We start from the raw sequence: 17,686 nt of genomic DNA on the forward strand, positions 1-17,686 counted from the left end.
CCAAATAAGCAGGCCTGGGCCTGCCCCACTTCAACTCACCATGAGCGCCCCCTCCCCACCTTCCTTGTCAATTTTTAAGGGGACCATTACGGCTAATTTTTGGAAAAATAAGAGGGGTTACTAGAGTTTACTCCCGCAGCCAAGCTTTTTAGAGAGTACTTGGAACGTGTCTCCTGCCCAGCAGATACTATATTGTTCGCGGGGTCGATGTTCATTGGTCAGTGAGTCATAATCGGAGGTGTTGATGGGGGATGAGGTCACCTCTGGGGGCAGTGATTCCCTTCTGTGATTTATTTTTTGCTTTTCACGTGGTGTGTTACACAATACAGGTGCCAGATCGGCTCCACACATCTCCAAAGAAGATGAAGTAAGAGATTGGAGAACTTCAAACCATTTGAGGACTATTTTTAGCAAACAATACGTGGGATTCTTACCTTCCGAGAACGAATTGGTGATCTGTAACTTTTCTTTCACTGTGTTCTGTGCAACCTCTTCCTTACTTGACACCATTACGGGGGCCTCAGGTGGTACTGCACTCTTGGGTTCACTCCGAAGGCAGTGGTTAGGAAGGGGAACACCATTCCTAGATTCCTCAGGAGGCCTTTGGTTTTGCAGGCCATCATGCGCATAAGGTGTGGAGGTCACATGTCCATTTCCTTGTATCCGACTTGCAAAGGACAACTTTTCATGGGCTGCTGTTTCCTGGACACTCTTTATAAGGTCGGCCACACGACCTGCTGACTTTTCAATGATCATGTCCTCCCGAAGACAATGACCTTGTAAAATGTCATGATCCGCTTTATTAAAGGAGTTGGCTCTCTGCATCATAGATCGAAGCCTCTCTGTTGATGAATGTATCTCTGAAGGCCTCACATTGTTGACATGGTTTGTTTCTTGGGTCAATTCCTGTTGGGGTACTTGCATCAAAATGCCTGAAACAGGTGCCACTTGGTTGTTGAAGCTATTGGTACTTGGTGTCCTCCCACTAACTACAGTCTGAGACTGACTCTTGAAGGCAACTTCTGTCTTTTCCTTTGTTGGATGAGAAGATACACCAGGTGTGGAGTTCAGGTTGACCCTTAGTTGTGTCCTTGGCAGTGGTCTGTTAAGTGGCTCTGGACCAGAACCATTTGATCTTCCAATAGTGCTTTGCAGTGACACTGGAAATTTCTGAAGAGTGGCTGGCTGTATAGGGCCAAAAACTGGTGGAGGAGAAGGTGATGAGGTCAAACTGCAATTCAAAGGTATGCATTCTGTAGGTGGCGATGAAGATGACGAAGAAGAAAATGAAGGCTCACGACTGATTGATTTGGCATTCCTAGATGTAGGACGTTTATAGTCTGGTGATGGTGAGCTCCATCCTTCAGATGGCGGATACCCGGCATCTGGAGATGGAACCAGGTCAGGAACTGGGTCTTCAGCAATATGTAGATCTAGTGATGGCATTGAGCCGTGGTTCTTGGAAGACACGGGCACCAATCGGACTCCAGGACGCTCGATTTCAGAGTGATACATGTTTCCATGTGAGGAGAACTTTTTTAGGACTGGACTGGTTACACTGGAGACTGCGATACCAGAGCCATGCTGGCCCACTGATGCTTGCGTAGGTCGTAGGGATTGGAACGGTTTAGATGGAAGTGGGCACTCAAGGCTGGATGTGGAACTGTGGAGGCTTTCACTGTCACTACCTTGTCCTGAAGAAGAGAAACCGCTAGGGTGAAGTCTTGTTTGAAAAGAAGACACACGGGTCAGGCCTTGACTTGCCGTTCCATTGATTTTAGCCATCTGCATGGTCCCACGGTTAAAGGACAAGCTACTGGTGATCCTAGATTTCAAAACGGGACTCTGGGATGGACTACAGCTGGAGCTGATGCGTATACGGGACTGATAGAGCGGCTGGTGTGAACCAGTAGAGAGCTGGCTCTCTCCATTGCTTGTTCTCGTCACCGAAGGTTGACTTGGACTAAAGGGAGATGTAAGCGGAGAAGCTGAGGAAAACACGGGGGTGTCGTCAATGTCCTCCATGTCAAAGGATCTTTTCAAAGCTGTGGAGAAAACCAAACACTGGTCAAACAAATGTTCATGATATCGAGATATCTACCAATAAATACAAAGTCTATAACATTGTAATTCATTGCTATGTGTGCCATGCTGACCTTGAGATATTGTTCTACCAAGGTGGCAGCCAGACCTGTCTCCACAATTCTGCCATGTTTTTTTGGCTTTTGGTCTCCATATTTTACCATACTTATTTGAGGTGGACCGGTCTATCCATTGCTGACCAGCAGAATTATGTATACATCTCATGTGTAACGCCAATGGCCAGCAGGACGTACCATGCCTTCTACTGCTTATTCCTAGGTTGAGGCTTATCGAAGTCTTATTACAAAGGGAACCTATCAAGGCCATCATGGGCAATGTGCCAATCTAAATGAGTTATAGCACCAAAGCTTTGAGGCTTCTAGATAAAGACTATAAACTCTTAGGATCCCATCTTGATTCTTGTCCAAGTCCTCATCCTACACTTAATATGACAGACCTCGATACTCATGACCTTATTAGGACACCGCTGATCTAGAAGAAGCTTTCACATAGTGTAGACATGAACACCATCACAGACCACATCCTTGACACCTACACGATTTATTATCCACAGACAAGGGGGGGACACAAGAACAAAACTCCAATTATGAAGACAGGAAAAGGAGGGATTCTACTTGGAGAAGAAGATCAGGCTCCATGTGGGCCATACCAAGTCACTCCAAATAAGGTGTTATCGTAAAGGGGAGCCGAAGCCAAGATCCTGACATAATAACATTGTAACTTCGAGCTCCCAGAAAACCCACAATATCCTTAATCCATTAAAGGTAGGAACAATGGGGGTCTGTGCCGGAGGAATGTAAGAAGCCGCTGCACAGCTGTACTGCACATATGTCTGTCTGCTCTCCACTTACAGCACCCCCCTCCATTATAGAGATGTTGTGTCTTCTGTATAAATAGATCGCAAACCTCCACGACGTGGGATGTTCTTTTGGGGGCTTGTAAAGAGTCCAGGGTTGTTTTTGGGTTGGATATCTCAGGTAGGTAGGTAGATGAAGATAGATAATTGGATATATATATGAGAAAGGAAACTTCTAAATTGTAGAAGAGGTGGCCATAAAAAAAAATAAATAAATAAACCTCACTACGATCACTTCCATTTGCCTCCAGACATAAAAGGAAAAAACTAGAGGAACTAAACAATTACAACAATTGTGCCCAAAAAATGTCTACCCCCCGGGCGCCACTTAGACATATGGCTACCAGGTCCCACCACCCCCCGATTAAGATGGTTGTGCATGGAACTAAATCCTTTGTCTACGTGTGGATTTTTTTTAAAAAAGTCAAAATGCCCCAATCCAATCTACAACCTAATCTTCTCTCTATACAGAAAATTTACAAAAATAAGTAAAGCTCCAACCAAATCTTAACTGAATTCGATTTGGGCTTAAAGGGTTTTGCCACCAAGTACAAAATGCTAAGTGATGCACCTCATGAGATTGGCGCTGCCCCCCTGATCAATTTGGTGTTTGTTTTATTAAAATCGGTCCTTCCGTTTAAAAGATATGATCCCTGGAAGTTTATAAGTGAATTAGTTTATACATCCTCTGGGGGCGTGGCTCTGCCTGCTTTACAATAAAGTTGCCACCTCCTTTTTTGCTAATTCGAATGAAAACTTCAGTGGATCATATCTTTTGAAGGGGTTGGCAGATTTTTATAAAATGCACATCAAATTGATCAGGGGGGCAGCAGCTTTCACGTGAGGTGTGTCATTTAGCTTTTTGTACTTGGTGACAGATCCCCTTTAAGCCTTTATGGCCCCAGGAAATGGGACATATGGCCCTCTCCTCCCACCAGACGTCCCGGGATGACCCTTTTAGCCCCACTTATGACTTGTGAAGTGAGGAAGTGAATTAAGGCCATGTCTGCCTCTGTCTGTGCAGGATCATTTTGTAGTGTACATCCAGGGAGAAACTCCAGAGCTGACGTCCGACTTATCCTCCACTTCCTGAGAGAGAGAAGACAGTGGCCGGCTCCAGACCTCCTGTCAGAGGGGAGCCATGCTTTACATTACTCGCCGCAGGAGGGGATGGTAATCCCTTATCGTCTCCCACATCCATTTCCTATCCATCTTATAATATTCTTTTTTTTTTAACGTAAACTCCAAATAACAGGAAGTAGAACTGCAGGAATTCGGAAAAAAAGTAAAATATTGGCATGTTTCATTGATCAATGTGACATGGGGTCCACCGGGACCCTCCTCTCCATTCATCCTACATTGACTCCAATATTCTGGGATAATGGGATCTTATACATTGAATTTAATTCTAGAGATCAGTAAGGACTGACACTTGTACAGGCAGATCCCGGGCCGCACAATGTGACCCCCAGCTGGATCCTGTCACTGGAAATGTCCTTGGTTGTCATACGGACCACATGAAAGGATCGCTGTATATGAGTCATATCTCCGGTAGGGATGATAAGAGGCGCCGCAGCAGCTGTCTGATGTACCACAGCGATAACATGCGCTTTATAATTTGTCATTACATCGTGAGACCAGAAAACATCACAGTCCCACAACCCCGGACAACATCAGCCGTATCCACAGGAAAAGCTTAGATACACTGGTATAGAAGAAGGTAAGAATGTGATAAGCTTAGATACAGGAACAGTGTATCACACATGGTAGGATTGGATACAGCAGATGGCATTAAACTGGATTAGGTACAGCGCTCAGCAGACCGTATCACACATGATAGGATTAGAAACACAGCCCAGCAAACCGTATCGCCTGCGATGGGATTAGATACACAGCTCACCAGACTGTATCGCAGGATAGGATTAGATACAGCTCAGCAGACAGTATCACACTGTAGAGGATTAGATAAAGCAGCACAGTATCATATGCAATATGATTAGATACACAGCTCAGCAAACTCTCACACAGTACAGGATTAGATACAGCAGGACAGTATCACAAGCTATATGTTTAGATACACAGCTCAGCAGACTGTATCACACAGGATAGGATTAGATACACAGCAGAGCAGACAGTATCACACAGGATAGGATTAGATACACAGCAGAGCAGACAGTATCACACAGGATAGGATTAGATACACAGCTCAGCAGCCTGGATCACACAGGATAGGATTAGATACACAGCTCAGCAGACAGTATCACACAGGATAGGATTAGATACACGGCTCAGCAGACAGTATCACACAGGATAGGATTAGATACACAGCTCAGCAGACAGTATCACACAGGATAGGATTAGATACACAGCAGAGCAGACAGTATCACACAGGATAGGATTAGATACAGAGGCCCAGTAGACAGTCGCACACGATGGCTTGGATACAGCAGGCGGTATCACTCACTATAGTCCTGTGTGGTACGGTGCCGGCTGTTATCTGAGCCTGGCTGTATCTACACTTTGGTGTTGGGATGATGAGGACAGCAGGGGGGTCCTGGTGTTGTGTCCATTTGCTGTGACCTCATCTTCCTCCTCCTCCACCATCTGTCGCTCAGATCTTATCAGGATGTTTCTCAGAAGGGGTTTATTTCCCCCGCTAATTGTTTATCTGGAAACTTTGGCCGGCTGAGCCCCCCCCAGCGGAAGACAAACATTGTCACATCAGGAGGACAGGACTAGAAACATGTAAGCCCCTGTTCACACTGAGGACAGTAGAGAAAACATTGGGTATGCTGGAGAGATGTGTAATAAGACCTTTGTTTATATTGTTAGTAGCAGCAGGACTGTGATGTACAGATTTATATTCCAGTATTTTAGCACTAGGTGTGTGTCCTCACACTGCTGTGCTCTGTGCGCTCTGCAGTCAGTGTTGGCTATTATCCAACACTGTGCATTAGTAGCAGCAGGACTGTGAAATATGGATTTATATTCCAGGACTTTTAGCTTTTCTGAGTTCACTGGCGGTGTGTCCTCACACTGCTCCACAGTCCCTGCTCACTGTAACTGCTGTAGTATTCAACCAGAAGCATTCTAAAGCTTTTACTCAGAGCTGAGAAGAGCTAGGAAGCTAGCTCAATGTAGTGAATGAAGAGCAAAGCAGTGTGAGGACCTACCTCTAGTGCACTTGATGACCCTATTTATATATATTTTTGAAATGTTCACAAGTCAGAGGTTTTGTAGGCCCTTCTATTAAGTCTATAGACACCAGCAGAAGTTTGTGCTTCAGAGCTGCACTTCATACAGGAAGTTACCACATAACCCTGGATGGGAAGGTCCTACAGAAGTCGGCTTTGGGCCTGCTGGGTCCACATGACATCCCACATACGCTCTGGTTATATAACGGCTGTGGTTGTATATAATTAGCTCTCGATGTAACGAGATCTCGTTCTCCTCTGATTATTTATTGCTCCCACCTGTGGTTTCTGCTGCATTTTCCTCGGGTCTAAAAATAAGACTTTTATTATTCATGTAAATAAATGTCCTGAAAATATGGAGCGGTAACGAGTCCGGGGCCTCGGAGGACATCTGCGTGGCCTGATGTATCCCCAGCGAGGGGCCTGCACCCAGATTACATAGATTATAGGGGAGGCCGCCCTGTTATAAATGATGGGACTTAGTAATTAGATTTTTTTTTTTTTTTAAATAATAATAATTGTCCTACTGATAGTCTGTAGTTGGGTGCCCTGTGGGTGAGAGGCTCAGGATTGGGTTGTCTCTGGCAGATCTTATGCTCATCACTATTGACTCTGCACTAGTAATCAGATTTTTTTAGGGGGAGGGGTCTTGTACACACAGGAAAGCGCCTAGAAAGGGATGGAGAAGGAATGATCCCTCATATTGTATATTCTGGGATGACCAGTCCCGGGCCTATGGTGACGGCTCGGCGGCATGTCCACTTGTTGACACAAGCCCACGGACAGCGGGTCCTTAGGAAACAAGATGACTACCTGGAATTCCAGAGAGCGGCTCCTCGGAAGGAGCGGGAGGGGGAGAGGGTCAGAGGTGACGTGACCTCGGATGAGATGATGGGTGCAGCTACAGCAGGCGAGAACTAATGGGAGCTGTAGATGGAGATTTATCATTCCTTAAAGGGACAGTCCATGTAAAAAAAAATAGTAGGTGTTATAGTATGTAATAGGATAGTATAGAAAATAGATCCGTCAATATTAACTATCTTAGCTTAGATACAGCAGACAGTATCACACATGATGGGATTAGATACACAGTTCAGCAGACAGTATCACACGGGATAGGATTAGATACACAACTCAGCAGACAGTATCACACAGGAGAGGATTAGATACACAGCTCAGCAGACAGTATCACGCTGGATAGTATTAGATACACAGCTCAGCAGACAGTATCAAACAGGAGAGGATTAGATACACAGCTCAGCAGACTGTATCACACGGGATAGGATTAGATACACAGCTCAGCAGACAGTATCAAACAGGATAGGATTAGATACACAGCTCAGCAGACTGTATCACACAGGAGAGGATTAGGTACACAGCTCAGCAGACAGTATCACACAGGATAGGATTAGATACACAGCTCTACAGGCAGTATCACACAGGATAGGATTAGCTACACAGCTCAGCAGACAGTATCACGCTGGATAGTATTAGATACACAGCTCAGCAGACAGTATCAAACAGGAGAGGATTAGATACACAGCTCAGCAGACAGTATCACACGGGATAGGATTAGATACACAGCTCAGCAGACAGTATCACACGGGATAGGATTAGATACACAGCTCAGCAGACAGTATCACACAGGATAGGATTAGCTACACAGCTCAGCAGACAGTATCACACAGGATAGGATTAGGTACACAGCTCAGCAGACAGTATCACACAGGATAGGATTAGATACACAGCTCTACAGGCAGTATCACACAGGATAGGATTAGCTACACAGCTCAGCAGACAGTATCACGCTGGATAGTATTAGATACACAGCTCAGCAGACAGTATCACACAGGATAGGATTAGATACACAGCTCAGCAGGCAGTATCACACAGGATAGGATTAGATACACAGCTCAGCAGACAGTATCACATGGGATAGGATTAGATACACAGCTCAGCAGACAGTATCACACAGGAGAGGATTAGATACACAGTTCAGCAGGCAGTATCACACAGGATAGGATTAGATACACAGCTCAGCAGACAGTATCACATGGGATAGGATTAGATACACAGCTCAGCAGACAGTATCACACAGGAGAGGATTAGATACACAGCTCAGCAGACAGTATCACACAGGAGAGGATTAGATACACAGCTCAGCAGACAGTATCACACGGGATAGGATTAGATACACAGCTCAGCAGACAGTATCACACGGGATAGGATTAGATACACAGCTCAGCAGACAGTATCAAACAGGAGAGGATTAGATACACAGCTCAGCAGACAGTATCACACGGGATAGGATTAGATACACAGCTCAGCAGACAGTATCACACGGGATAGGATTAGATACACAGCTCAGCAGACAGTATCACACGGGATAGGATTAGATACACAGCTCAGCAGACAGTATCACACGGGATAGGATTAGATACACAGCTCAGCAGACAGTATCACACAGGATAGGATTAGATACACAGCTCAGCAGACAGTATCACACAGGATAGGATTAGATACACAGCTCAGCAGACAGTATCACACAGGATAGGATTAGATACACAGCTCAGCAGACAGTATCACACAGGAGAGGATTAGATACACAGCTCAGCAGACAGTATCACACGGGATAGGATTAGATACACAGCTCAGCAGACAGTATCACACTGGATAGGAATAGATACACAGCTCAGCAGACAGTATCACACAGGATAGGATTAGATACACAGCTCAGCAGACAGTATCACACAGGAGAGGATTAGATACACAGCTCAGCAGACAGTATCACGCTGGATAGTATTAGATACACAGCTCAGCAGACAGTATCACACAGGAGAGGATTAGATACACAGCTCAGCAGACAGTATCACACAGGAGAGGATTAGATACACAGCTCAGCAGACAGTATCACACAGGATAGGATTAGATACACAGCTCAGCAGACAGTATCACACAGGATAGGATTAGATACACAGCTCAGCAGACAGTATCACACAGGATAGGATTAGATACACAGCTCAGCAGACAGTATCACACGGGATAGGATTAGATACACAGCTCAGCAGACAGTATCACACGGGATAGGATTAGATACACAGCTCAGCAGACAGTATCACACAGGATAGGATTAGATACACAGCTCAGCAGACAGTATCACACAGGATAGGATTAGATACACAGCTCAGCAGACAGTATCACACGGGATAGGATTAGATACACAGCTCAGCAGACAGTATCACACGGGATAGGATTAGATACACTGCTCAGCAGACAGTATCACACAGGATAGGATTAGGTATACAGCTCATTTTATATTGGAATCCAAGATGGCGGATGCTTCCCCTCTGAAGGGCAGTGTTTACATTCGGTGCAGAACTATAAGGACCTCCGGCTGCAGGACCTGACCCTATAACCTTCCAGCCACTTCATAAATAACTTGTGGTCATCACCGACAAGCTGGTGCAAATGAATTGGGGACGTCAGCCGTAAAAGGCAAAATGCTTGAGTTATGGCGTCTAATGATGACTTCTCCGCACACATAATTACAGTCCAACACTTAAAGGTCAAACATGGAAGTGGTCACGAGACGGGGGAGGGGGGAGATACAAGGACCTGTCCAGGATATGAGAAGTAAACAGGATGCTATGAACCCTTCCCACAACCCTCACACTCCTGTCAGTGGTCTCCTGTAACTTTGGTGGGGGTCCTACGACAATCTCACGTCCTGACCATCTGGTCATATGTATGTGTCCTGTAAGGTTATGATGACCAAAATCTTCCAAATAATTTCACATGACACCATAGCGCTTTCCATGTAATGCTAAACCTTCCTTAAAGTGGTGGCTAGAGACCTTGTGCCTGGCCTGGTTGCTAGACCTTTGTCAGCCTGAAGGGACTCCGGTCCTGAGAGCAGGATATGGGGAGAACATTTTGCCATTGGTGTTCCCATGACATTCTCCATCTCGGGTAGCACTAGTAATCAGATTTTTCTGTAAAAGAAGACCCAAAATACTGATCCTGATGACATATCAATTAGCTTGCAGATCGGTTTTTAGTCAATACTTCTTGATATTCACAGGATGCTCCACCTTTTTCTTATACAGCCGGTCCCCTACTTAAAAGTAGTTACAAACAGACCTCTGGATTTTGGTAATTTATTGTACTTTAGCCTTAGGCTTCAATAATCAGCTATAACAGTTATCACAGGTGTCTGCAATTAAGCTTTATTGTTAATCCTGGTTCCTATGACAACCCAAAATTTCAAAAATCCAATTGTCACAGAGACCCAAAAAATTCTGGCTGGGATTACAATTATAAAATATACAGTTCCGACTTTCATACATACAAACTCAACTTAAGAACAAACCTACAGAACCTATCTTGTACGTAACCCGGGGATTGCCTGTAAACTTGCATTGTTCCGTTCCTTTGTATTCCCAATAAATTTTTGAAATTGAAAATGCAGCCTGAGACTATCCAGTCAGGGCTGACATTGTATTTTGTAAAGATTGTATGCTGGAAAACTGACGTACAAGTCCTGAAAAATCTTCCCTATTTTTATTTCTGTATAAGAAAAATCTGATTATTAATGCTCTACCTGAGAGGAAGCACTGAACTTAACCAAGGCCCCTAAAACACAAGCAAGTTCTATGCATCAGACTGGATGTCATTTCACTTCCGGTTGCTCAGTCTTTGGGCCGAATGTTCCAGCCAGCACACGCTGCAAGTTTTATATGAGTTGAACGCATCAATCTCGCTCGTGTGAGCGGCCTAAGGCTTTCAGAAAGGATCCTGTTAGTCATTTATACACCGTCAACACTGCTCTTTATATTTATTTATTATAGGTACAATATAATTTGTATCAATTTGTCAATAAAGCTTTTAGAGAAATCTGATTACTAGTGCCACCTAATATTCATTATGTCATCCGCGTCTTGAAATTGATTAAGACCCTCAGGAAGGATCTTATTTTAATCATTTACACGAATATAAAACTTTTTAGAGAAATCTCTTTACTATTGCAGACCGATATTGATGACGTCATCCACACCCGGAAATTGATTGAGGCCTTCGGAAATGATTCTGCTCTCAGTCTTTTATATGGTGGATAATCTGTTAACATATTAATATATTTTTTTTCAGAGAAATCTGATTACTAGTTACCGGTGAGAGAGAACCTCCTTTTTAAGCTGTAAATCACCAAAAAAATGGAAAATGTTGCTCCATCCTTTGACAGGCGTGGATGACATTTTTTTCCGAGGCATAAAAATGTTAAGATATCTCATTTCAAAGGCATCTGTTTCTTAGAGGCCATTCCTATGGCAGCAAGACACTTAAGTAGAATTACGGCGGAGGATTTCCGAGGTTCTGCATGCTCCTCGTCTATATATTGTCCATACTTGCACAGCTGTTAATCCAATCCATACCTTGAAGCGACTTCAAAAGAGACACACAATGTGCGCATGGCTGAGCGCCCTCATTGTATTGACACAAGGTGAAGGATCCTCGCTAGGTGAGCCCTCTGTTTGACAATCACATTGCAATAAAAGTTTATATACATTGGAAATGGGGCATTGTCCTTCCTTTGATGAGGACCATTGTGATAGGGGGGAACCTGTGATTGCAGTGGGGGGCCTGATTAGATAAGAGAGGTTATGCACTTGAAGAAAGAGATTGAGGCGATGAGATAAAGAGATATGAAGACTGAGGCACCCAGCAATGTCAGTGCCCCGGAGAGGTACAAAGTGCCGAACATCAATCAGTCAAGCATATCTGAAGTGACATGGTCTGCTCTCCGAACATGGACACCCTTCAAGAAACCTCTTCAGTATGGCTGAAAACTGGATTAATAAAGCTGCAAGACATTGTTCATCATTTTATTCTGCATTGTTAATTAGATTTTTCAAGTGACTCCTCCATTTTAGGTAACTCTATAGCTGTGTCACATACCTGCACTGTTTGTGATGGGAACCTATGCACTAACATCATATAGGCATTATGAGAAGTAGAATTAGTAGGATCACAAAGAGACAGCCACTAATGCTCCATCATATCTTTCAGAGGAAGACCTCATTCAGCATTATTAATCAGATTTTTTTATTTTTAAATGGAAATTGGATTTAACTCTTGGGGAAATAGTTACCAGTTCCATAAAGAGGGACTAACTCTTCATCCCAGGATGGAAATTACTCGACTTCACCTCCATCAACCATGTCACATACCTGTATTCTTTATAGAATGAAACCCTGACAACATCATGCTGCCCCCATATGGGCATTAGTTACAGTTTCTATATGGCTGCACTTGATGTGGTTACATGAAAAAGTCTGGAACGACTTTGAACTTGTGGCATCATAACCAAACAGTCGGCAATGCTATATCTCCATAGGCACGTTGTACCCGCCTTGTTGTCCTCCAGGTGAGCCACACTAAGGAGTTCTGAATTTGTATAGGCAGCAGGTCATGGTATTTTGTGAGGACCAATGACTCCTCTAACAAAAAAAGGTGATACACGTTAACTATAAACCTGAATGTTAGAAAAAAAAATATTAGACTTGTTGAAATCCAGTTGAGATTGCCAGAACATTCCTAAACAACTTGTAAAGCTGGCAAGTCCCACCAACATTGGGTGTTCATATATCCAGGAGGACCCTGCAGCCATGGCAGGGTTAACACATCAATATGTAACACCAAGAGGAACGTGAAGACGTACAGGGAACGGAGGAGATCAGAGAGCCATGATTACAGAACAGATGACAAACTGAAAAGAAAAGCAATTCTAGCTGCAGCTGAGATACTTCATCCCATGAATGTTCCAAGACTGTTCCATCAAAAGCCTGAGAGAGACGTGCCTTCAGTCCTGGAGAGACAGCCCGGAGATGTTATCGGACAGTCATTCCAGTTTTGCAGCAGGGCAGAGAGAAGAGCCAGGAGGAATACAATTCCTCTTTTTAACATGGGAAGTCAGCCATGGAGAGTCCATGGCTAAAGCCTCCCGATAACATCTCCGTCCCATTCTGTCCCAACAATGGTTACCAGGGACATTCATGAGAGGAACAAGGAGACAAGTGGGGTAATGAAGAGACAGGGGCGAAAGTGGGTCAATGAGAGGACAAGGAGTGAAAGTTTCTCTGAAGCCTGAGTTATACTAGATCTATACCTTGACTGTGGGGCTTCATCACTCTGACCAGTATCAAGGCCACATAGCCGGCACAGTTTTCGGATAAAGCCACAATGACCCATAAGGCATCGACCTCCAACCCAATACTACTATCCTACCATATCACTTCGCCGGGACCAACAGGAATTTTGATTTGAGCCAAGAAGAACACACAGATCCATACCATCAAACAGCTGCTGGACCTTTCAAAGTGTCACCACAGACCCACACAGAAAAGTCCAGAAAAAAAAACCCTTTTGAGGCCACGTTATCACAAGCTGTTATCTTCGTGGAAGGCCATTTTGATTTTTTAATATGATGCTCCCTCATTTTTGTGTAGACCATAGGGAGCCACCCACTTTAAGGTCATGAGGACTTTAGAAGTGCAGTCTGCACGAAAGAAGAGAACCGGACTAGTCAAGTCGTCAAGAACTTTTTGAAGCTAAAAACAATCTTAAGTAGGACTTTTATCCAAATATGTGTCTGGGCATGGGCTTCTTCTCAAAGATATAATTTACATCACGTTTTCTCCTTGGATTAATTAACACAAGAACTTGGCTTTTCTCAGTGTCTGATCAGGATCTGGGCAGAGGAAACCGACCTTAAAACTCTGGAAACAAAAAAACTCATATCTCACGAACTAAATATGTGATGGTTCGAAGCCTTGAGGCTGCACTACTGAAGTACGGGGTTACAATATGTCCCGTTCTGGTTTGTCTAGTGTGTTGACGCCATGGAGACCATTTGTGGATTCTTATCACCACCCACATCCATTTGTAGACTCATTAAAACTCATCCTTGGAGTTGAAAATTAGGAGTGTGACATTGAGTAAGACCGTTGCAGGTTCCACTGAACCCATCATTGCCAATGACCTCTCCTCCGAATACGATTCCTTCTCCAGTTCAGATGTCAACAGGTCAAGTCAATGGCACCAGTCCCAAATCCCTCTTAATCCTGCCTCAGAGCGTTAACTTTCACAAGTCAGCGACCCCTTAGGAGAAGAGCTCAGTCCTGGCCTGCAACTCCCATAAGCCTCAGCAAATGACTCTCCTTCAAATATGCCAAAGATGCCTACTCAGAAGGGAAGCCCCTGGTCTTGTGTTTATTCTTTATATGTGGATAATTTGGAACTGACTGTAACACAATAGGACGGATAGAGATAACTGTGGACTCTGAACCGAGGCTCACGTAAGGGTCTTGGTCATACCTGGCAGTCAAAGTTTTTGACGACAAGTTCAATGAAACTGTATCTGCCCATGAACTAAACCATGTATGAGGGAGTTATTGAGGGATTCTGGAACATATCCCATCCACTATTTGGTTGTGTCCAAGATGTGTTGATATCTCAATGGGTTTGGAACCACAAGGAGATTTCCCAACTGGTTGGTTGATATTTAACTCTTCAACTCAATGATGGTCCTTGAAGGACCCCGTATATTGGGTTAAGTGGACATGAACAAACCATCAGATTCTATTTTTTATCTTAACATTACTAGGGGGTTGTATACTTTTTGTGAAGACAGGTGACGGGGGGTTATATACTATGTATTCTGGACACCATACAAGTCTACATCAGGTTCATATCTTCTCGTGTAGACACAGATACTTCAGTGTGTTCTAGAAGACTCCCGGTCTTGGCTCCGGCAGTGAAGTGGTTACAGTAGAAAGTAATTATGAAGGAAGCCGAACATTCTTCTCTGCAGTTCTCCCTGTCCAGCATCAGATTACACCTGGATATTTACCTGTATCTCGCCCTCCCTTCCCCCACCCTCCCCCTGCCGCACTCTCTCAGCAGCTCTACAGAATGGAAACTATGAGACCTACATCGGGGGCTATGGTATCAGTCCCGGGCCCGAAACGCCAAGTAAGGGTGCATTCACACAAACATAACGGGGACCGATAACCGGCTGCACCATTTATGACCAGACATCTTTCGCCATTGAGGCCTATGGCACTCGTCTTGGTGCGGTGAGCACGCATTGTCTTCCCGCACCGTGACCGTGCACAGAGAAATTTAGGACATGTCCTATATTTTCCCCTGTTCTCAATGAAAAGGGAAACGGTCAGCAGCGCTCATCCCTCCTCCTCTCCGGCACGTCTGAATGAGGCATAAGGTGTATACCTTGAAACCTCAATATAAAGCTGCTCCAAAAAGTCCCAGCACTGCCTGATGACCTTCGCTTTGTTAGTACCAAGACGTAATGGACAACCGAGCTGTGCAGTCCCACAAAATTTGAGGAAAAGTCTCATTTTGATAGTGGTTGAGTGTTTTTCGGTTCCTTATTACATAGAGATGTTAAAACTCCAGCCGGTGTGTCCTCACACTGCTGTGCTCTATGTTCTCTGCAGCCAGTGTTGGCTATTGTCCTTGAAGATATGTGTAACCATACCATTGTGTATGTTGATGGTATAATCAGGACTGTGGACTATTACAGCTAAATACTACAGCAGTCAATTAGAGAAGAGGGGAGAAGCTATTGACAGGTCAGTGTAGATGGCACAGAGCACAGCAGTGTGAGGACATAGTGACAATGCATTTGGAGAAGCTCCAATCCTGGATTATTGTATTATGTGATCCCCTATGACGGTGTGGTCACCTGAGATGTAGGGTCTTGCATTCCTATACATTCATTGGAGGGGGGATGGGGTGGGGATTTGTCATCTCGCTATTAAGAGTCCTCCTAATCTCCTGACACATTAAAAGTCTTGTAAAGTCACAGAATTACAAGAGATTAGCCGCAACTTCCCCGTACATTGCAATTGTGCGCATCGGATGACCTTAATTACAATGTAACGCACGACCTGTCTCCGGAACGGATCACACACATGAGAACCACATCTGGATCATGTTCCTTCATACGTGACGACTTCTTCAGTGTCTCTATAATCCTGTAAGGTGTTCAGTCTCCTGTCTAATAAAACATCCCACGCTAAGAAAATCAAAACCTGTTGTCTAATGCCGCTTATACACTCACCGGCCACTTTATTAGGTACACCATGCTAGTAACGGGTTGGACCCCCTTTTGCCTTCAGAACTGCCTCAATTCTTCGTGGCATAGATACAACAAGGTGCTGGAAGCTCCTCAGAGATTTTGGTCCATATTGACATGATGGCATCACGCAGTTGCCGCAGATTTGTCGACTGCACATCCATGATGTGAAGCTCCCGTTCCACCACATCCCAAATATGCTCTATTGGATTGAGATCTGGTGACTGTGGAGGCCATTTGTGTCCAGTGACCTCATTGTCATGTTCAAGAAACCAGTCTGAGATGCTTCCAGCTTTATGACCTGGCGCATTATCCTGCTGAAAGTAGCCATCAGATGTTACAGGGTACATTGTGCTCATAAAGGGATGGACATGGTCAGCAACAATACTCAGGTAGGCTGTGGCGTTGTACCAAGGGGCCCAAAGACACCATGACACCACCACCACCAGCCTGACCCGCTGATACAAGGCAGGATGGATCCATGACACCACCACCACCAGCCTGAACCGCTGATACAAGGCAGGATGGATCCATGACACCACCACCACCAGCCTGACCCGCTGATACAAGGCAGGATGGATCCGTGCTTTCATGTTGTTGATGCCAAATTCTGACCCTACCATCCGAATGTCGCAGCAGAAATCGAGACTCATCAGACCAGGCAACGTTTTTCCAATCTTCTACTGTCCAATTTCGATGAGCTTGTGCAAATTGTAGCCTCAGTTTCCTGTTCTTAGCTGAAAGGAGTGGCACCCGGTGTGGTCTTCTGCTGCTGTAGCCCATCTGCCTCAAAGTTGGACGTACTGTGCGTTCAGAGATGCTCTTCTGCCTACCTTGGTTGTAACGGGTGACGATTTGTGTCACTGTTGCCTTTCTATCAGCTCGAACCAGTCTGCCCATTCTCCTCTGACCTCTGGCATCAACAAGGCATTTCTGCCCACAGAACTGCCGCTCACTGGATGTTTATTTTTTCTTTTTCGGACCATTCTCTGTAAACCATAGAGATGGTTGTGCGTGAAAATCCCAGTAGATCAGCAGTTTCTGAAATACTCAGACCAGCCCTTCTGGCACCAACAACCATGCCACGTTCAAAGGCCTCAAATCACCTTTCTTCCCCATACTGATGCTCGGGAGAACTGCAGGAGATTGTCTTGACCATGTCTACATGCCTAAATGCACTGAGTTGCCACCATGTGATTGGCTGATTAGAAATTAAGTGTTAACGAGCAGTTGGACAGGTGTACCTAATAAAGTGGCCGGTGAGTGTATATACCTGTTGTATAGTGGTGACCACCTACCCATTCCTCATCCAGAAGTTATGGTCACAAGGCAGGTCAGTGCCTTCATTCCTAAAATAGGAGCATAGATCCAAATTAAGAC

At 44.6% G+C, this 17,686-nt stretch overlaps 2 protein-coding genes across 3 annotated transcripts in view; one reads left to right on the forward strand and one right to left on the reverse strand.

Moving 5' to 3' along the window:
* Nucleotides 1–17,686, reverse strand: part of SEPTIN12 (septin 12) — an 84,225-nt gene that overhangs the window by 52,562 nt on the left and 13,977 nt on the right. For both annotated transcript variants that reach the window (XM_072119778.1, XM_072119776.1), the window contains exon 2: nt 435–2,045. In XM_072119778.1, the coding sequence (XP_071975879.1) occupies nt 435–2,025 (1,591 nt within the window). In that variant the 5' untranslated portion in view covers nt 2,026–2,045. The remainder of the gene's footprint in view (nt 1–434; nt 2,046–17,686) is intronic.
* The window catches only part of LOC140074694 (galanin receptor 2b-like), an 84,389-nt gene that overhangs the window by 10,206 nt on the left and 56,497 nt on the right, over nt 1–17,686 (forward strand). The gene's annotated exons all lie outside the window — the stretch shown is intronic.

The sequence above is a fragment of the Engystomops pustulosus genome, chromosome 8, assembly GCF_040894005.1.
Source record: "Engystomops pustulosus chromosome 8, aEngPut4.maternal, whole genome shotgun sequence".
Classification (NCBI taxonomy): Eukaryota; Metazoa; Chordata; class Amphibia; order Anura; family Leptodactylidae; genus Engystomops; species Engystomops pustulosus.